The sequence below is a fragment of the Cyprinus carpio genome, chromosome A18, assembly GCF_018340385.1.
Source record: "Cyprinus carpio isolate SPL01 chromosome A18, ASM1834038v1, whole genome shotgun sequence".
Taxonomy (NCBI): Eukaryota; Metazoa; Chordata; class Actinopteri; order Cypriniformes; family Cyprinidae; genus Cyprinus; species Cyprinus carpio.
In genome coordinates, this window is record NC_056589.1 from 24,310,387 (window position 1) to 24,332,281 (window position 21,895).

General features: G+C 39.8%; 1 protein-coding gene across 5 annotated transcripts in view; it reads right to left on the bottom strand.

The window, feature by feature from the left end:
* LOC109110441 (protein piccolo-like) overlaps positions 1–21,895 on the bottom strand; it is a 75,335-nt gene that overhangs the window by 10,415 nt on the left and 43,025 nt on the right. For 2 of the 5 annotated variants that reach the window (XM_042775562.1, XM_042775561.1), the window contains exons 17-30: positions 15,577–21,862; positions 13,475–15,204; positions 11,168–13,304; positions 8,838–8,864; positions 6,582–6,670; positions 6,150–6,225; positions 5,803–5,928; positions 3,944–4,052; positions 3,534–3,601; positions 2,756–2,964; positions 2,569–2,619; positions 1,673–1,803; positions 731–757; positions 91–184 (exon numbers count right to left, since the gene is read on the bottom strand). In XM_042775562.1, the coding sequence (XP_042631496.1) occupies positions 91–184; positions 731–757; positions 1,673–1,803; positions 2,569–2,619; positions 2,756–2,964; positions 3,534–3,601; positions 3,944–4,052; positions 5,803–5,928; positions 6,150–6,225; positions 6,582–6,670; positions 8,838–8,864; positions 11,168–13,304; positions 13,475–15,204; positions 15,577–21,862 (11,160 nt within the window). The remainder of the gene's footprint in view (positions 1–90; positions 185–730; positions 758–1,672; positions 1,804–2,568; positions 2,620–2,755; positions 2,965–3,533; positions 3,602–3,943; positions 4,053–5,802; positions 5,929–6,149; positions 6,226–6,581; positions 6,671–8,837; positions 8,865–11,167; positions 13,305–13,474; positions 15,205–15,576; positions 21,863–21,895) is intronic. The other 3 variants (XM_042775565.1, XM_042775563.1, XM_042775564.1) reach the window with 3 other exon arrangements.

Consider the following 21,895-nt stretch of genomic DNA (forward strand, 5'->3'; position numbering starts at 1 on the left):
AAATAATTACGTTTATGATATAACAAAAATATCAAATTAAAAATATATCTAATAATAAAAAATACATATACAATAATATGTCTTACTTACCTGCTCCAGATGGATGTTTTTATAAATGACGGTCTGGTTCCACTCTGGATTCTGAGTCTTCTGGACATATTTAATCCTTCTCTTGTTCTCAGCACTGAAAGGTTATCATGTTGAGACAGGATACAAGGAGCAATAAAAGTTAGATGATGCACTTCAAATGTTTACGTAGCCTATTTTTAGCCACTTGAGGCTAGTGGAGTTGAGATGACCTCACAAGAGGCAACACCGATGCAGCTACGGTCCATGCCACCAATGATGATAATGACATTATCGGATCACAGTGTAAAATGTGGAAAAAAATCCAACTTCTACATGAGTATATGGGCGATCTATGCAAGCATACAATAGCACTAGACTCTTACAATGAGCTGACGTGAATTTGCACAATGGTAGATTTGCACAACTGTACTTAATATTTACTGGCTTTGAGGGAATCGTTTCAAGAATTTATTGACTTCAGATCAAAAACTTCAGAGGTAGAGGTTGCTTTGAGGTAGATCTGAGACACTTCACAGATGACGCAGTAGGCTTCACCACATGAATGACAGCTAGATAATTAAAGAAAGGAAATCCAAACACACGCACACACGCACACACCAATGAAAAAGCAAAATGAAAAGAAAAAGAAACACCACGCTACCTTGCGTTCTGGACAACCATGACTTGGCTGAACCAATCCGGAGATTTGTATGGAATGCAAAGTAAAAGTAGACAGACAAACAGACAACAGTCAGAGAATCCAAGGAAAGGGGAGACAGAAACCCCTCAAAAAAAGTTGAGGTCGGGGGGGGGGGGGGGGGTCGTGTCTGTCAGGCTTTTAGCGCCAGACAAAATAATCATTTGTGCAGGTAATAGGAACTAATCTCATAAACACTGCAGATATGGCCATTAGGAGATGGCAGATATAGCATTACACACCCCATACTGGTGGAAGCCATATCGATTGCGCTGTCTCCGCAGTCCGAGACACTGAGCTTGATTACTAGGTAGCATGTTAAGAGAGGAAGGCTAAGCTAATAAAAATTGACTTCTCTACGGAAGATCTCTTCCACTTTAGTCTTCCAATAAGTCATTTCTGTACTAAAGCGGTGAGGACTTCAACCCAGGAAGGGAGACCTTTTAGCCCACCGGATATGCCAGTTATTACTGGTAACTTTTTTTGTTCCGGCATCCAGCGATTCAGTTAATTATTAAACATTTTTTCACACTTTCATTCCATTGTAATTATTATGGAACAATTTGTAGAGGGTACAACGGAGCTAAAGGCACACTAGATTTTATTTTGTAGAATCTTGATAATGAAGAAAAAAGTGATTTTTGGAAGACCAAGACAAAAACAACAACAGGAGCTATTCCAAAAAAAAAAAAAAAAAGATTTGAGTCACTAAAAAAAATAAAAATAAAATCAGACAATAAATTTACCACAATTACAACATTTATATATGCGGACAAGGACACACATAAATAAATATACGTACTGTAGAGATTGTCTAAATTTTTAAATCTTCACTCTTACTATCACTTTAACACTTGCACACATACATACATACACACAGAGAGCTGTGTACACAGGGATACTCACCCTCTCCCTGGCAAGAGATAGACCTTAACGAAAGGGTCTGTGTATCCGTTGTTTTCTCTAGGAGCGAGGTTTCTTGCTTGTAGCACGTGAACAATCAGATTGCCCATATTCCTGTCATAGTTGATTTGAAGCTGAGGAAAAGATATATTATGAGATACATAATACTACAGGCAGTCTATTCAAATTTAATTTCACTCTAAAATAAGCACTGGAAAGCTGCAATTTAAATTCAATAAAGCAGTCAATACTGGAGTGAGTCAGTAAGGCTGATAGATCATGATTTTCTACTTAAAATGCAATAGAAAAAGTTTTGGGGGCAGTTTTGTTTTGTAAGAGGTCGTTTGAATCCTGTTAAGGGCAGGAATTGTAGGTGGGGGTTGTGAATGTACAGCACTTTCTTCCACCTTGAATAACATGACTGAGGTGAGACCCTTGAGCAAGGCACCGAACCCCCAACTTCATGGTGTGTTTGTGTTTGTTCACTACTCACTGCTGTGTTGTTTTTGTTTTAAATTGTTTTTTTTTTTTAGTGCATTTTTCATTTATTTAAATTAATTCATATTCATAAACAGAATCAGATTTTTCTTTAACTTTTACACTGCACACTTCTGCAACTTTTCATCCTGCACAATTACTTTTGCCTGGACATTAAAAAATAAATAAGAAAATTAATTAATTAATTAAATAAAAAAATAATTATTCTGTTACAATAGATATTCCAAAGTCATTTACATGATGTTTACATAATTGTGATTAATATATTTAGCTGCCTTATTCAGATATGTAGAAATGGGAATAATGAACACAGCCAAAACACAATCATATAATTCAAATTAATTTTATAATATACTTATTTGTATAAATTTATTCATTGTGAAACTGGTGCACATACTCACTTGTATTTCACCAGTGATTGGATGCGGTTGTGGCTTCAGAACCTCTGCTGACTGAAAAACAAAATAATTGAAAATAAATCCCTGTCTGCTTTAAATCTAGTTTGCAGTTCCAAAATTTAGACACATTTGATGTATGCTCTATATACATTATTTGGCATCTTCCTGCACACTTTTACACATACAGTACCTTGCTACTACGCTTCTTGTTGATGGAAGGTGACCCGGGTTGCCCAGGGCTGGGGACCCCACTTGAAGCGGCAGATCCGGTGCCAGAGTGCAAGTGTCCCGCTCTCTCCAGAGCAGACAGGACGGAAGCAGGAGTCTGCTGCTGCGATACCTTCTGCAGCTCTGCAGCCAGCTGCTTTGGGTCAACACCTGGAGAACGCTGACGCTCACCTACAACACACACACATCACAACTATATCACAAAATAAACCCTTTTCAGCCTACTGATCAATAAAGACACCTTTGCCACAGTCAGGAGTACAAGAATTTTGATGAACAAAAACCATTCTAACACACAGAATCATGACCTGGGGTTAAAATCAGAAAGCTGTAGGAAAGGAAGTCACAACTTCCAGTTAAAATGACAGATTAACTTGTCTTATGTCATATTAGCTGGACCTGGATATTGTCTTTTTTTCTTAAGCAGCTAAATTATGATACCAAATGAAAAATTTAATTGAAACATAAGCTTAGTCAGGTTTTTTTTTTTTGGGGGGGGTGGGGGGTGGTCTTTCCCAATTTAAATATTTTAGAGTGCACATGGCCAAGATGGCTGCAGAGTGGACCGGCTTTACCTAAATTGACTTTTGTGTGTTTGTGTGTATGTGTGTGTGTGTGTATGTGTGTGTGTGTGTGTGTGTGTGTGTGTGTGTGTGTGTGTGTCTGTAAAACTTATTAAAGGGATCAGGACATGTAAGTATAGTATGACGGGAAGACCAGAAAATGTTGGAGACACTCACCAGCTTTCAGCTGAGTATGGAGCTCCATTTGCTGAGGGTGTTCTGTGCCGGAGAGCATGTTTAGGTCTCTAAACAGCAGTCAAGATAACAACTGTATTAGCATATTGGCTTAAAGACCACAATTTGACCATATTTGACAGTTAAATCGATGTCTCACCATTCAGCATTAAATAAGACACAGTCTAGAATCTGAAAAGTTATTTCAAGTCTAATTGTGTGAAATTATATGTTCTTACAAAAATGCACTGAACTACCATGGTACGGTGAGGCTATCTGTTGGTAAACCATGGTCCTTAAATATACCATATTCATAAATTGATAAAAACAAATGTTTCTTGAGCACCAAATCAGCATATTATCATGGTGGACTAGATTAAGTCTCAAACATTGAATACGTTATTGAAACATACAGGCGCAAACATATTTCTGCCTCTCCATACTGCTGACCCACAATGCTTTGCACTTCTTCATATGTCTTTCCCAGCAGAGAGATTCCATTCCACTCCAGAACCTGCATTCCTGAGGAACACAACACGTCATCAGAAACAGTGAGTGAAAAACATTTATTAGGTTAGAATAGTAAAAACAGATACTCACAGTGCACCTTAGCCAAAACATTATTTGTCTGCAGATTGTTATGGAAAGTATTAAAAAGAGGTATTGTTTATAAAAGTCACCAACTGTATGATTATTTTTAAAAACCCTCAAATCTAGAGCCAAAGTTTGGATTCTGTGCACTCTATATTAGGGAGACATCAAAAATGATGATAGATTCACACACAGATAGAAAGATAGATGTGCTATTGTGATTCCAGAGGGTAAATTTGTGAAAAACAATCACTAAATTAACCACACACATAAATAACACAGACATTTTTTCAATAGCATGCTTCCCTGAGCACTTCTCTCACTACAAGGAAACGGTCCTGGAGCTTCAGAGACCGAAAACAAGTGCAGAAAACAGAGAGAGAAAAAAAACAATTTAAAAGCATCACTGCAAACTCAAGCCCACTTCAGGCCAAACCCCGAGCACTTACACAAATGAAAGCGAGTCTTCAGTTTGGTCTTTTGCATTCGGAGTGCTTCAGCGGCTGATAACAACAGGACATCATTCAAATGTCTGTTCATCTCTACACATTCAATGCCTTTAGTTTCCACTCAAAAAACCTCTCAAATGTTCAGCACGTATGTCTGTCATATCATTCATATTACTCTGCAAGATTACCACTAGGCCAAAATCATTATTTCAGCTTTGAAATTAGTATCTGAATGATTTATGTATAATTGGGATTGGATTCAGTTAATTTGTTGAAAATACTGTGTGCTATAAAAGGGAGCAACTTCAAAAGGCTTTAATGTTAGAAATGATGTAATATTTTACATTTTTATTAATGAAATGTTTGCCTCATTTACTGTACCAACATATAGATAATTATGGTCAAAATGATAAAACATTAACCCTTATTTAGTCAATGTGTTACCGATTCACTGGCTAAATATTGAAGGTCCCTGCTGTATTCAAGACATGCATGCATACTTTGTGTTTCTAAGTTGAAGCATTTGCATATAAGTATGTTTTGTGCAGTTGTGCATTCATTCAACTCTTGGCCCAAATAATAATATCGCTACAGCTATCAGATATTAAATCTGCTCTCTAGCACATTTTCCACTGTGACAGCAGTAAATACTAATACTGTATCAAGAGAACGGCATACTTATGATAGAGAACAGATGCTTGTGTAATTTGCCAGAAGATTGGTGCTTGCATATTTCATGGATGAAACAAAAAAGTAGACAAAAGATTTGGCACTATAAAGGAAACATTTTAATATCACAAGTCTTTGCTAAAAACATGAGTTACGAAAGAATAAAAATCAAACTAGCAAAAACATGTTCAGGAAGCTGAGCTTTTCTCAAAGGGGCTAAATCTAGTCTAGTCTAAATCTAAATCTAGATTGACAGAGCATGCTGAGCCAGCATTCGTCAACAAGGAGAGCAATCATACCACAACAATAGCATTCTGGGTAAAATGAGAAATGGCTTTTTAAATGAGGTACTTTTCCCTTTGAAATAATACTGAATACTTTAAATGAATGCTTTTGCTGATGCTTGCTTTTTTAAAACACTTTATAACATGACCTTTAAGAATTGATTTTTTAAACCACATTTGCTTATTTATTGCATCTCTTTCGCTTCATAAACCCCTTACTGTCTTTAAGAGAATTTAACTTGCTAATGTTATCAGATTGACCAATACAGAAGTTCTTACCTTCAACAACTTTTCCCGTATGCTCAGCACATCCCCCTGCTGAAACCTTGGCAATGTAGGCTCCGATCTCTCCGTTGGTCCCTGGAATCTCTTTTCCACCCACAACTCTGATTCCCAGCCCATTCCCTGAATTCAGATAAGTTCAGTTTAGCTGATGAATGACTGAGTAATTGGATCCTAGTCAGAGCATTTCATATCATTTTAAACACAATCTCTTCATCAATATGACTTCCATGAGATAGATCACAATTGTTGTTTTGCTTTTCCTTCCATTAATTTAACTTGCAGGCCTAATTGGCTACATTTCACTATTTGTATCTTGTTGAGTAATTGCTATGAAAACATACCTGAGACGGTGTGGTCCTTAGGGTCCCGTTGCAGTTTGATGCGAGAGTGTGGGAAGGGGTAATGGCCACCTTTCATCTGTAACAACGCAAAACAGTTCAAATGAATGAACAGTAGCTGAAGTTCTAACAGCACTTTTGCAATATCTACATGTATGCAGATGTAGTTTGGTGTTCTTTCAAAGATAGGTGCAGTATATTCATGCATTTGCATAGTGACTGTGGTTTAAGTAGAACATGTCCCTGGAATAACATTCGGATTGTAGGGTTACCCTTACAGAGTATGGGTTGTGGCTTAAACATCAACTATTGACCTATAACTCTACTACTCTACTTTTCAAATAATGTTTTTTTTTTTTTTTTTTTTGTGGGTACGTTATTCCAGGATCAACAAAAATTTCCAGCAACACATTCTACTTGGTGAAACCACTTTACCTGTCTTCTCTCTGCCCCAGCTTCTGGTCCACCACGTCCCTGGCGGGGTTTGTCAAACCAGTCTGTCTCTTCATGCTGAAGGTGATATGCTAAAAGACAGGAAGAAAGGATCCACTGTACCATCACAAGTGAAAAAACTGGGCCATGTGTCCCACTCCACCACATTTCTCCCAGACAACCATCCCTTCACCACCCCCAGTTGGGGAAGCTCCTTTGCTAGAGTGTTTGAACTGATAGCTTGATGGATTTGGGTCAGGGCTTCCAAGAACTATATTTATGTTTCAAAAGGGTTTGGACACTAACCTCCATTTCGCAAAGCTTCAAACCAAGAGAGTTTGTTTAGATAAATGCTAAATGTGCTAAGTACCCTGACCCCAGGGGAAGCAGTGACAGAGGATGGTGAGGGCAGAAAAAGCAGGAATCTGAGACGTGTGTCTAGACATGCACACATGAACATGCATGCTGTGTCTCTTCCAGACAGGGCTACATGTCATGCATCGAGAACTGCTGTGGGAACGAACCACAGCAGAAACACGCACATACACACACCATCATACAACAGTGTGATGATGAGATGCCTTACCAAATGTCTAATGATTAGTACGTTTTCTGTTAGTACACTAAGTAAAACACTACTCAAACAAAACCACAGCTTTTGTTCTATAAAACCAGACTTTCATGATGCTAAAACAATTATCTTATTTCAAACTGCAATCTGCACGCCAGAACATTTTCTTAATTAGTGTTTTCACCTTGTTTTTCAGGAAAACAATTTAAACATTCTTAAAGATAAATTTAGTTGAGACACAAAATTGTGTAACAAATCTAAAACTAAATCATTTTAAGCACAAATTTCATTAAATGTTGTTAGATTCATGCTTAAAATAATGGGTATGCTCTTAAAATAAAGGTTCCAAGAAGAGGGGTTTGTAGAGATGCCATAGAAGACCCATTTTTGGTTTCGTAAAGAACCTTTCAAGAGAGCGATTCTTTTATTAAACTTTTTTTTTTTTTCTTATTGTTGTGATGATTTTTTTAATATTATGAACCTCTTGTACAATGGAAAGGTTCCATGGATGTTAAAGGTTCTTTATGGAACCTTCAATGCCAGTAAAGAACCTTCATTTTTAAAAGTGCAAGAAAAAATAATGTTTTTTTCTAAACATAATTCTAAAATAGCCAATTTTGTCTCTCAAGTAAACTAATCTTGTTTTGTCTTAAGAATGTTTAGATATTATAATTGTAAAAACAACAAAAATACCAATTAAGACAAGGATTTTTGCTGTGTACTTGTTCTCGCCTACAGAGTTGCAATGCTAATATGTTAGATTTGCATCCTTCAAGACTGTACATATGCCTGCTGCCGTTTTCCAGCTTCTATTTTAAGTAGTCTAGCAATTTCTTCAAAGACATTGGGAATTCCTAGAATAATTCATAACTCAAGCTAGGGCAGACATGTCAGCACATACCTAAAATAGGTCAGGCAAGCAATATCATCTCTTTTGTTTACTCTGTAGTTTGCACAACCTGCAGATGCCTTGATCACAATACTGTGTAAGCGAAGCATTTTTTATTCATGAGGCAGCACTACAATATGCCACAAATCATCATTTAACTCCTAATAGTGAGAAGAAAACTGACAACATGATCTGTCTGCAGGAGTTTTGCAATAAAGAGCTTGACATGCTGTCCTTCTGCAAGGAAATGTCACCTTAAATCAACAATGCTTTCACTTTATTACCGAAGTTAGAGGATGCACTGACCATGGCAAACATATGACCTATGGAAAACTGGCATTCTGGCCAACACATTACCAGAAGGATATTTCACTCTAATAACTTTTATCCTGCACCACCAAAGCAGCACCTTTGTTCTGTATTTTAAATGTCAACTAGTTTCGGATTGGATTACTAATGTTCGAATGTAATGGATTACTAATGTAATCCATTACATTAGTCAGATTTTGGCGGGGCAAGATAAGTTGCTAGAATGACATTTTCTAATGACATTAGCTTGTTCTAGGAAACTTCTGCTACAGTATGCACACATATGCACTCATGTATGTAGACATGTATGTGCCCTGGTTGATATGATCAGGCCATGTCAGAGAGACCTTGAGGAAGTGCAGTGATAATGAACACCAGGATGGGTCTGAGGTGTACCACTGAGAAATGCCCGTCACTCAAGACTATGGCACGCATGAAAGTAGGTTTATGCTTAGTGATATTTTGAAGGTTGTTGAACAGCAGTTCTCACCTTTCACATTCCAGCTAGGACCTCCAGCTGTAGTGCAAACATTGTATTTCAGAAAATTCATAGTAAAATTAGCCTTAAAACAGAGCTATATTTTGCCAATAAACACACACACACAGTTATATTTGCAGTGCAAGTGAATGATGTACTTTTGCAAACATCTAAATCATGCATTTTCTAAAATACTTAAAGCACAACATTGTAGTCATTATTTTACTCTATAGAGTCTTTTAAATAAATTCTACATTCTGTAAGGTATCCCAATAAAATTATTGATAATTCTACATAATAATATTTATAAGATGTGCAAAAAAGTTTACACAAAGCTATGCAGGCAATTATTTGTTTAGCAATACCGGCATTAGTGATCTTAAATAAATTCCCAAGGTTCAAAACGAACTAAGCTCTATTGACAGGCATATTTGCTGAAACCACATAAAGTATGTTTTAAAGTAAAATGTAAAACAGCCGTGATTTATTACTTCTGCTTGTTTATACAAACTGAGACTGCTGAAAGAGCTTTTTGAACCTTGGATGTTTCTTTGACTGTAAACATAAGCAAAGCTATATATGTTGCTTCAGAAACACAAATTGTTTCTGATATTCTCAAGACAGAGGCTGGGGTCACATCTGTGCAAACCCAGCAGAGCATTTCATGTTGTAAACCAACATATATTCACACTATGCACTCTGTTTGTTTATACCATCTTTACACCTGGCTTCTCAAACAGATTTATGTTCAACACAATATTACATTCTAGAGAGGATTTTAAAATGTTTCTCAATGCTGTTGTCTTAATGCCATTAAGAGCACCATGAAAGCATAAAGATTAAAAATATGTTTTACAATAAATTTGAATGAAGCATTATATTCATTAGACAAATAATTTGTGTAATGATCTCACATTATACCTATAAGACTGGCCTTCAAAACACTTTAATACCTGATTTTAAATGGTAATACTTGCGAATTGTTCACTACTTTAAAAAGAACAAAATATATGATATAGTTCAAAATTTATAAAATGTACAGAAAGAGAATAAATACAATATTCACTGAAAAAAAATCTTCATGTAACATGCAAGGTGTTTTTAAATTCCCATTCATAAGCCATGCAAAAAAAAAAAAAAAAAAAAAAAAAAAAGAAATAGCAAGAATTTATTGAGGATGAAATTTGGAAACATCCATTACAGACATTAACATCACATGAAGAAAACTGTTAAACAAGTGAGTTAAAAGTAGTAGATTTGGAGGTAATGGAAATTTAATTTCCAGTGAATGCATGTTATAATCAGATAAACTTCCTGAAACTTTGACTAAACCGATCTAAACCGATTTACAACTTTTTATCATCGCTTGTCAAAAGCACAGATTTGTCTATTTTATTGTCCACAAGGACAGAAAAGATGAAAACATAAATTCACTAAATTACTTTTGTCCAATCAATGTGATGACATGCTTGCATTTTTTAAATATGAAATATTCTGGATTAATGAAAACAAGACAAACAGAACCAGGTACTTGCATGAATATAACATTTGAGAATGTCTTCACAAGAAGACAGAGTTTAATTCTGATTTAAATAAATGGCTTAGTGTCCCATAGCTACTGGAATGATAGTGAAAGATACTGGCAGCTTGTAGGTGAATTTATATTCTACCGATCAACTGCATAACTGTTTTTCCCCCAAATACAGCACAAAACAAAATGATCACAATTCCATTTATATATTTCATAAACAGTCTACTGCCTTCCTAAGATAACCAGTCACTAAATGATTCTGACAAAATTATAGGATGTTGTAACTTCACGGATTGAAGGCAGAACAGTCTCCTCGTCAGCTGTGATAAATAGCACAGGCACGGAGTGTATAATGAATTAAAATAGCTGAATGAATAGTTATGAAGAGCTCCTTAATCACTTCTCTTCTTATATTTATGAGAAATAACAATAATGGTATAAGAAACAAGCAGTTTCCTTTTGCATGTTAGTAGCAAGCAAATTCATTGAGAAACACTTTTATACATAAATATCTGTTATTTACTATATATATATATATATATATATATATATATATATATATATATATATATATATATGTGTGTGTGTGTGTGTGTGTGTGTAGATGAAAATGTAAATTTAAGAGGATGACATTATACAAATGTGACAGACTGCAAAGTGTAAACCAAAATTCCGAGACAAAGGATGAAAAAAGAAAAGGAAAATGTAACAGCTGAATTTACACACAGATTTAAGTAATGCATTTAGAGCCATTCAAAAGATGCATATCAACAGAAGCTGGGGTTGAAGATAACAGATCTCATAATTTTACCTTCACTATCTGACATGGCCCCCTGAAGGTCATCCTTTATAAAGGCAATGTCCCGTTTATAGCCACTTGTCCTGGACTCCTCTCTCATGTGCTGTTGGACTTCTGGAAGAGAGTGACTGGAGCCAAACTGGTCCCGTGAGTCTGCTGAGATGGGTGGGAGTGGGCCTGCAGATGCCCTGGCCATGCCCATGGGCTGACCTACAGGGCTCAGTGGACTCTCCTCTTCAGAGTTTTGTGCAACAATGGGAATTCGACCCCTGCTCTGACTAATTGGCAGACTTGTTGGTTTAGCCCTAGATACAAACGGGGAATCCATGCCCTCACCCTCTGTTTTCAGGCGCAGTGAGGAGTTTGACAAGTCTCTTTTGATAGACAGATCTAGTCCATATACAGAGGAAGGCCTAGAGGAAGGTCTTGACCGAGAGCCACTGGGGTAGGTGCCATCATCTTGAAGGGAAGACCTTATGGTAGGCCCTAGGTTGAGAGATTGGCCATAGTTGAGTGACTGAGCCAGGTTAGCTCCAAGAGCTGAACCCAAATATTTATGTTGCTCCGCTAAGTTCTTCCTAAGACCAAATGTGATCTCATCCTGCAGGAGCCTTGCCCTGGCAGACAGTCCACCAACTGATGAGCTGGCAGAGGATAAATAGGAGCTGTAATCTAGCTCGAGGTCCCTGCTCTCTTGGATGGGTGAAAACTTTGTAATTTTGGGGTCAATTAATGCTTTTTTATTCTTTAGCTGTTTCTGGTAAAGAACTGAGGACGGAAGTTGCTTGGCAGCTTGCTTCTCTAAAGTTAGTCTCCCAATGCTATATTTATCAGCTTTGGGGAAATGCCTAAAACTAGCGTCAGAGTGAAGGTAGTGAGGCAGGCCTGTAAGCTGTTCGAGACTATCCGTACCACGTCGAAACTCCTGCTTAATTTGCTGTTTCAACATCTTCAATTCATATGGCTCTTCCATGGAATCGTCGTCTGCTTTACCATATGAATGCAATCGAGAAGCAGCCTGAAGAGGTCCAAGAAAGTCTGCCACATCTGCTGTCCGTCGAACATCAGCCACTCGGAGAAGTCGGTCAGCTTTGCTGATATCCTTATCAGCGATACTAAAGCTTGAACCAAGGCCTGTAGAGCTCTTTGTGAGTTCGCCGATGTCATCAATCAAGACATAGTTCCTGGCATTGTGGTGGTCAAGGTCTGCATAGAAGGACTCAGCTGATATGCTGGACATGGGACTGCTGGCCATGCTGGCCCTCTCTTCCAGGCCCATCCTCAGATCAAGGCTACTGTATTTACCACCAAGATGAGAAACTCCGTAGGCACTCTCTGTGGATGTAGGGACAATTAGGAGGGGCTGGTTGCGTACAACCTCATAGTTTGTCGTAATCTTTGGTTCTAAGTCAGACAAAGTAGTCTGACAGGGTTTCTGATGCATCAGGAGGAGTGAGGAATGGTCATAGCCAGTCTGCTGGGACTGCTGATTGAGTGAGGGCACTGATGAGTAGATGGATTGGTAGGGGGACACCTGCTGATCGTAAAGAGTCTGCTGCTGGTACAATGTCTGCTGAGGATACTGACTTGTTTGGGATGCATACTGATAATGGGAGTATGGACTCATAAGCTGTGCATACTGGGACTCAGACTCAGTCTGTGGTGGAATGAACTGGTTAAACTCTGACTGAGGAGCAGTCCGTGGCCGTTCTAGTCCATGACCATTACCTCGTGCCTCTCTGATGTTGCTGACCTCGCTATCTGACATGTAGTCTCGCTCTTCTGCCACTCCCTGTAAATAGGCTCTCTCCCTCTTCTCTCTCTCTTTCAGTAAAGCCTCTTTTCTTCGATTTATACCCATCTCCAGATATCTCAATTTAGCATCTATCTCTTTCTCTTCTTCATCAAGTTCTGCCTGTATCTTACGGAGTTTTGAGGACTCACGTTCAACTAAATCCAGCTCTTTGTCTATGTCTTGGAGGATTTTGGCCCGCGCCATAGTGGTGTTCCTGCACATTCGTCTTCTGGCAGAAGCAGTGGTGTACCCAGAGAGGCCAATGAGGGTATCTTCTTCCGGTGGTGGATGAGGTAGTGTACGTTTTACTTTCTTCTGAGTGCTAACTGGTGTGCTGCTCTGAGAACCTTTGCTCTGTTGATTAAAAAATAAATAAAACAGAAATAAAAAGAATAACAAGCAAGCAATATATTCAGCATGGACACTTGATATGCAATGCAATTATTAGAAGAGGACAAAATGGAACAAATTTGTCCTTTAGATAACAAGACAAGTGTGAGTCCATTTTAAAGTGCAGTACTTACTGAGTAGGTGTCTGAGTATTGGTACATCATTCTGTCCTCAGTTGTTGGACTGAGTGACTTGGGGTCAGACAGAGATCGTTGTGAGGCCCTTAGTGATCTTGGACTACTGAGATGCCTTGATGAATCAGCAGTAAGCATCTTCTGTGAGCTTTTTCCAGGGGACACTGGTGAAACTGGGGAGCATAACACTTTTGGAGTTTTGGTAACTAACAATGTCCCAACATCATCAGCTGTAAGGTGTGTGCTAACACTTATCTCAGAAGGAGCTGGACATCTTTTATCTCTGTCTGACATGATTTCTGAATCACTTTCTGTTTGGCCCCCTCTGTGTAAATCTACTTTTGTGTCCACCTGAGCCCGCACAGGAGATCTCCCAATTGTCCCTGAATGCTCTGTCTGAACTGAAATCTCTGCTACAGTCTGAATTGCAATACTTGCTACCTTGGAGCTTTTTCCCTTCTCTCCATCAACATATCTACTGGGACGAGACCTGCGTCTGCTCCGGACGGGGATGTCCCATTCATCCTGATCCTCATCATCAGTTTGCACACAGCTATCTACACTTCTCCTACTTCTTCTCCTTCTACCAGAAGGAATCTTTTCAACCCCATCTTCATCATCTGTTTGAACACCACTCTCAACCAATTTCTTTCCACTTAACCCCCCACTTTGCTCTTGCTTGGCTGTATCTGGCAGGTTTGTGGACAACAGCATTTGATCCTTTGTCAGTGCACTCACTGATACAGGAATGCTTGAACTATACTGTGTAAAAGCCCCAGAAGTTATTAGCCAGTTTTGCCCTGATGTGGAGTCATAGGTGGACACTGCAGATGACGCTGAATTGTCATCCTTCACTGGCCAGTACTGGCCATTATCTCCCCCAGAGTATTTTGAGTCAAGTATGATGTCTGAGCTCAAGGGTGGGGACATACCCTTACTTGGCCTGAACCCATATGGGTATATCTTTTGCTCTTCTAGTTGTTGCTGGAGTTGCTGCTGTAATCGATGGATTTGCTCTAACTGAAGTTGCTGCTGTGCAAAGGTTTCTTGCTGAAGAATCAGATGGGTTTTGCGTTCCTCTTCTTGCTGCATTAGAAGTTGCTGCTTCATGTTTTGAAGCTCCTCCAGCTCCTTCTGAACAATGATCTGCTCTTGCTCACGGTAACGCTGTATCTCTTGCCTCTCCCATTCAAGTTCTTCGGCTAGACACAGCTGTTTCAATTTCTCTAATTGTAAGAACTCATGTTCAGCCTTGTACTGTTGGCTCTTGCTGTCATCTAAATCAGGGAAATTTGGGGTTACCAGCATGTCCAGTGAGGCTGCTATTACCTCAAGAGTAGCATCTGAGTAGAGCTCAGGGAAGGCTGTCAGGGAGGGAAGGAGATTGGCTAATGCAGAAGGTAGGATATCCTTTGATATATCAGGCTGTGGGAATATTGATTGGTCTGTGGCTGTGGTTTCTACAAAGCCATATGGAGCAGGCTGATTTTGAAGTGCTGAAAATGGCTCTGTAGAATTTGTGAGACTATTGTATGTTGTGCTGAATATTGAACCTGGTTGGGTGGTAATTGCATATGTGGAGGGAACAGGTGCAGCAACAGATGAGTAAACAATGCCATTTGTCGATCTTAGTAAACTATTAATGCCAAATGACGTTCCTTGAGAATATGGAGTAGTGGTGATCCCAGGAAATGCCAAAGTGCCTTTCTTTGAGTAGTCCAAGGCTTCTTCTGTTATGTTAGGAAAACAAAAATAGCAGCATCATCAGCATCTAAATGAACACTTCATGAATTCAGAAGCTCTGTTTCATGCAACATTAAATACTGAAAATGAAATGGAAGCCAAAGAGCATGCAAAGATCTTGTCAGTGTCATCAGTTTAGCAGGATGCAAAGCCAAAACACTGAGGGACAACACGGAGGCAGATGCATGCATCTGTGTTTAAAAAAAAAAGAACAGAAAAAGACAAGAATGAAAATCAAGACATTCAGTGCGAACATGACAAAAATAAGAGACATAATCAATAAATTATACATTTCTCAACATTAACATACAAATAAAAAAACAAGTAAATTAAGGGTACATGTGCACAGTCATACTGACCTGTCGACATTTTAGCTGATGTCAAATCAATAGCCCCCTCAGATGCCCCATTCTGATATGTGAATCCATTCTTTCTTTCATAACCAAAGAGTCCAGCCTCTTTGAAATCACTGTCGGATATCGAAGCCTTCGTGGTACTGAGATCTTCAATGACAGGTGTGGTGGCAATATCAATTTGATAGCCAATTTGATTGTCTGGCTGTGTGGTCACAGGAGGTTGTGTTCTGCAGCTCCCTGTGAAAGGAATCCTGTAAATTACATCGCAGCAAGCAGTCCGTCTTCCAGATGTTAGATCAACTGGTGTACCGTCATCTTCCAAAACAGTTGTGACCACTCCAGAGGATGAGGACAAAGCAACCATGGTTTTCATTGGCTTAGACGTGGTGAGGTCTACAGGTCCAACTGCCGATGGCTCTATATGTATTGGTATACCACTAGTGCCATTTGTGAAGCTCACTGGGGCTATAGTTACAGGCATGAGAGTAGGAGTTGTGGTTGCAACAGCTCTGTATGAAAGGTTAACAGGAATCTCTGCACTGGTTATAGGCTTAGGTTGCGATTTTACAGGTCTGTACACTATCTGTGCAAGTGGCTCAAATGGATTATATGTGGTAAGTGGAAGAGGCACTGAAGTAGCATTTCCTAGGTCCAGAGGCTTGTCAACTGTGTTGTTGTTGTAGGCAATTGTAGCTGTGCAAGTGACAATTGTTATGCTGTCAGTTACAACAGAGAGTGTTGTAGTGGGGATTATTTCAGCACTAAGATTCACAATTTCAGGCTGTACAGCAGTGGTCTGTCGCCCACTTGATTCACTTGACAAGGAAGACCTACTTAAATCTGGGGCTGACAGATCCATTCCTTGGTCAGTCATTGTAACATTAACTTTAAATGTGGTAAGATCTATAACGTCACTAGGGTAGTGTATTATTCCATTTTGTTTAGGTTTTGGATGGACTTCTGGCTGTATTGTGATTGTAGCACCCACAGGTTCATGTATGGGTTCGACAGGAATCCTCTCCTGGACAACTGACACTGTTGTAGTTCTTTGTACTTCAGTCGTGACAACTTGGGTTACAAGATTAGGCAATGCATCAGGATGCTGCTCAGTTGTTGAGATTGCAGAGTAGACTTGGCTCATGCTTGATATAACTTTATCTTTTCCACAAATTTCTTGACTCTCAATAGATTTAGCAAATTGTGTAAATGTGACTGGTACTGGTGGCACAGTTGTTGCAGAGGTCATTGCTGGGATTTCTTTTTTTTGCTCATAAACTGCTTGGTGGTCTTGAAGCTGTGTTATTGGTACTGGTGATGGACCCAGTTCAGTTAAGACCTCTTCGGAAGCTGAGACTATTAGTACTTCTTCCATATCCAAACCAGGAATGTCTTCATTTTGAGCTGGGATTGGAATCTGGGTTATTGTTATTGGAGCAGAATATGTTGTTTGCATTTGTAGCATTTCAAGTTCTTGTTGCACACCACTCACTGTATTGTGAGGAACAAAATCAGCAGAAACTCCTGACAGTGGAGCTAAGAGAAGAGGAGAAATCAAGGAAGGTGTGGGGTACACCATTGCTGGATATGCTGTTGGTTCCATAGCAATGGGCGTTGGTGGTGCATCTGCAACAGGTGCTGCAGAAATCACTACAACTGATGCTGTATCATTTGGTGTTATAATTGCAGATGGGGAATACATTGTATTCTCCATTGTGACATGAGGAACAACAGCCATATACTGTGCTACTCCTGATGATGGCACTACAAGAGGTTCTGAAACAAATGTTTGTACAGAAGCAACTGGCAAATCTGGGATTGTTACACAAGGTTCCGTAATACTTTGTTTTGAAACTTCAGCTAGTGTGAAATGATGAGTCTCTGTTGTGACTGAAGCAAAGTCAGGTGCCATCACTTCAAGGGGCACAGCTGTATTTAAAGCTGTGGTAGGCTTTGGTGGGGCTGCTACAATTTGTGCTGAAATTAATGACACAGGTGCATCCACTGAAGCTGGAGCAAACACTCTTGGAGCATCAGATGGAACCTGCTGTTTGGGAGTCGGCAATGATGATCTTCTCATTGGTGCTTGAGTTGTAATGCCCTCGACAGGTGATCCTGGTTCTGAGGGCAATGTTATCACCACATATGTTTCAAGAGTTCTAGCAAATCTGGGTGACAAAGGTGATTTTGGTGATAAAGCACTGTGCTTGGTCTCTACAGGGGCAGTCAAACTTAGTGACAATGCATTTGGAGGTTCCCTTGTTCTTGGCAAAGTTGCAGCACGAACTGCTTGAACAACTACTGGCTCGGGACTAACTGGTGGCTTAACGCTCTCTCTTGATCTGTGACTAAATACCAGTCCTGGTGGAATACATACAGGTTTGGGGGGAACAGGGGGTGGTGATTTGTATGTTGGGGTCACAGCTGGTTTTATATTTACACTGGCCACATTTGGTGGGGGTTCGGGTAGAGTTGGTGTACCTGATGAGGGAGTTGGAATAGTCTTTTGCTGGTTAAAATCAGCCTTGGGTACTGCACTATATGGCAATTCTGGTGGTGAAGCTTGAGGAGGTGGTGGAAATGAAATCACTGGTTTATCTGTTCTTTCTTGAGAAACATGGGGTTTTGCAGATGTCACACAATGTGGAACTGTTGAATCAGTGATGAAACTTGACATTGTGGCTGGATAAGCAAAAGGAGAAACATTAACAAAAAGGGGGTGGCCTCTCCCATCTTCAATAGTTGTTTTAAATGCCACATTTTCAAGATTTGGCAATCTGACAACAACTTGACCTTGCTCTGTCTGTACAACAGGAGAAATGATTTGTGAAACTGACTGTTGTGGAGAAATTCCATCATCTGGTACATTTTCCTTCTGCATTTCCACCATTCTTGGCTGAATATTGGTCAGCATTGATTGAACTGGTTGGGAGGGTGAAGTTCCAAAAGCAACAGTTGTAGTAACAGTGGGAGAAACAACAGAGACTGTCTTTGCAGCAATATGCTCTCTATGACCTGCTAGAGGAGAAATAGTGGCTGGCTGGCCTAACTGGGGTGCCATGTGTGATATGGTTTCTTCTGGCCTCTGAATAGGAATTTGAATAGAAACACTGTTTGGTGGCTGAGTCTCTTTTGCTGAAGCAGGAATACTGGATTGAGCAGATGATGGTGTGGCCACTTGTCTGGTCTGGTCTGTAGAGAGAACCTTTGCTGGTATTGAGGCTGATACCATTGTTGGAACAGAAATAGGTGGTTGGTCCACTGCTGAAACTGTAGCTGGAAGTGGGGCATAGGATAGAGAAGGTACTGGAAAAGTCACAGAGATTGATTGAGATGGAGATGTAACCAGTTCTGGCATTTGAGCAACAATGGTGGTAGTTGTAGGAATCTGATTCCTGAGTGCAGTGGATGGCAGGTTAGGCGCTGAAACTGGAGTTTGTTCTAGAACTGGATGGCCTAATGCAGGGGACACAAGATCGGGCATTTGAACAACAACAGAAGTTTGTGTTAAAGGTCCTTTTTGAGACTGAACAATGGGTGTAACAACAGTAGTAGTATGAGTTTTTACATAGTCTACTTTTGGAGCAATTATTTGTGCAACAGCTTGTTTGTCTATAGAGGCTGATTTAGCAGCTGAAAGTGATGCATGTATTGCACCGGCCAAAGGTTTCTGAACTAAATCTTGATCTTGAGCTGAATCCAGTGTAAAGGATGAAAGGCTATCTGGAGTAGGGACTATTTCCTGTTTAGGTTTTGGTATAACTGTTGGTTTTGGTGCAGGAGTTGGTTTTGGACCTGGTGTTGGCTTTGAAACAAGAATTTCAGAAGGAGTCGGAATGCCAGCATTTTCTGAGACATGTGGTGAGGCTGGAATGACCGGTGAAGGGAATCCAATAATCTGTGTGGAAGATGCAACAGAAGCACTTGCTGATGGGTGTGTTGTGGCTTGCTCAGACACCAAGTCTGGCATGTGAATTACAACTGGGGCAGAAACTTCAGCAACACTGGGGCTAGCTGGAGTGGTTAATTCAGATGTCTGGTCAGAAACGGGAGAGGATGATGGTGCTGTTGTTAGTTCTATATTTGAATCTGGGGATGAGACTGCTGAAGATGTTGGTGGAGACAGTGGTGATATTGCTGTTGTCTCCACAAAATGTTTTGATAAGGGAACTTCACAGATTACAGAAATGGGAACAGTCTCAAATGATTCTTCTGGGGCTTGTGGTTCCTCTTCACTTTGAGGGATATCAGTTGGCTCAGATGACATTTTTTCTTGTGTGACACAGTACTCCTCTTCAGCTTCCTCTTCACCAGAGGAGCACTGAGTGATCTTTAAGTCAGGAATTGGATATAAAGCTTTATTCCCAAATACATCCTGAGTAGACTCTGTAATATAAGGCTCCAAAATGCATTCTATAGGTTCAGCAAGGTTGTCTTCTTCCCCACTTGAAGGGATCAGAATCACCTCAGGGGAATCATATGATGACTCAGACAAAGTTAGAGGGGAGGCAGGAGACACAGGAGTTGATTGTGTCGGACTTGTTCCTGGTGTTAAAACATCTTTTTGTGTCTTCAATTGCTCTGCATAGGCATCCTCTGTTTCCAAAAGTGGCTTTGCATTTTTATCTGTAGTAAGTACATCATTTCCAGAAATAGTCACATAACAAGTGTCACTGACATCAAATGGCAAGGATGTGTCAATCTGTGTTGAATGTGTTTGCTGAGCCTCCTTCTCTTTTTGCATGATCTTGCTCCTTTTATGCATAATCTCTTCATATGCCTCATCTGGTGTCATAAGTATCCTCACCGACTCATGTTCAGACAACTTTCTCAAATCTTCCTCATGGGTGATTTTACCAAGAGCTGCTGCAGCCTGTTCTTGTTCTTCAACTAAAGTTTCATAAGCATAGTCCTCTATTAACATGCCTCCATATAATGGTTCAATATCGGGTGGTGTGAATTTCTCTGATGGTTTGTATTCCTGTGCTTTCTGCATCATTTCCTCATATACCTCTTCAGAACTCTTTAACGGCTTCTCTGCAGCATCATGTGTTTCAGATGATAATGTTCTGCACTCTGCATTCTCTGGTTCAGATTCAAAACTAGGTGAAATGTCAGAGAAGGAGGAGGACTTCTGTTCCTCCATCCCTGCTGCCTTCCTTAATTTATCAGTTTTAACCAAATGATCACGTCTCCTTCGCATGCCCAGATCATCTCTTTCCGCCTTTAATTTTTTTGTGGCCTTTCTTAACTGCTGCTGATCATCTCTTTCATCTTCCTGATCCATCTGTTCACCCTCCTCACGTAACTCATCCTCCTCAGACGAGTCCTCTATAGTGGGAATGGCCTGACCATGAGGTCTATGTTTTGCCTTTCTTTGCTGTTTACCTTCCGCTCCTGCCTTTTTATGACTTGGGCTACTATCACTGTCTTTATCAATAGAGGATACAGAAGTAGGAGAAGCTGTTCCTGGTGTGATGCTAGACACCTGAACACTGGACGACCCATCACCCTTGGATGAGTCTTCAATCAGACTCTCATGTCCCTCTGTGGTCTGTCTAACAGGAGTTTTTTGTGTAATGGCTGTGGTGTCATTAGCTATGATCTTTTCATTGTCATTTGATACATCTATTTCCACTATGATTTCTTTTAATGCTTCTGGGACAGGGATGGCTTGGGCAACTTGATCATCTTGGTCATTAGAAGACAGACCGATATCAGAAATCTCCTCAGGCTCTACAGTAAGTTTCTTTAGGGCACGTTTAGGCTTCATGAAATCATCAGATTTTTCAACTTCTCTGGTTTCTTGCTGTGTTTGTTGTTCTTCTCTGTGTTTTTTCTCATCAGAAGGTAAGTTCTCCTCTTCACCCATGTGCATAAGTTGTCTTCGTATGAACTCTTCGTCATCTCCAGAATTTGAACTGTCTAAATTGTAGTCCTCACTGCTGGAGGAAGCAGGCCTCACTCTTCTTCTCTGTATCTGAGGGGAGGGTTCACTCTCACTGCTGTCCTCATGGTATTGTTTTACACTGTCCGATGTTCTGACAGGCAACAGTTTTGCAGTAGTTTCTTTTATGGTCATTTCTCTGATTCTCTGTATCTCCTTAAGCTCCTCCTCAGCCGAGCTGTATGATTCTACCGATACTGGCAAGATGTCCTTTCTATGTTGCTCTTTAATATCGGCTTTTAAGGTGTCTACTTTAGAAATTTCTGGAAGACTACTATCTATCTGTACCACAACATCTTTCTGTTGTCCTTCTATTGCAGGTTGAGTGTATGTATCCTCTTTAACCTGCGGAAAATGAAGAAAGAAAAAATGGCAAAT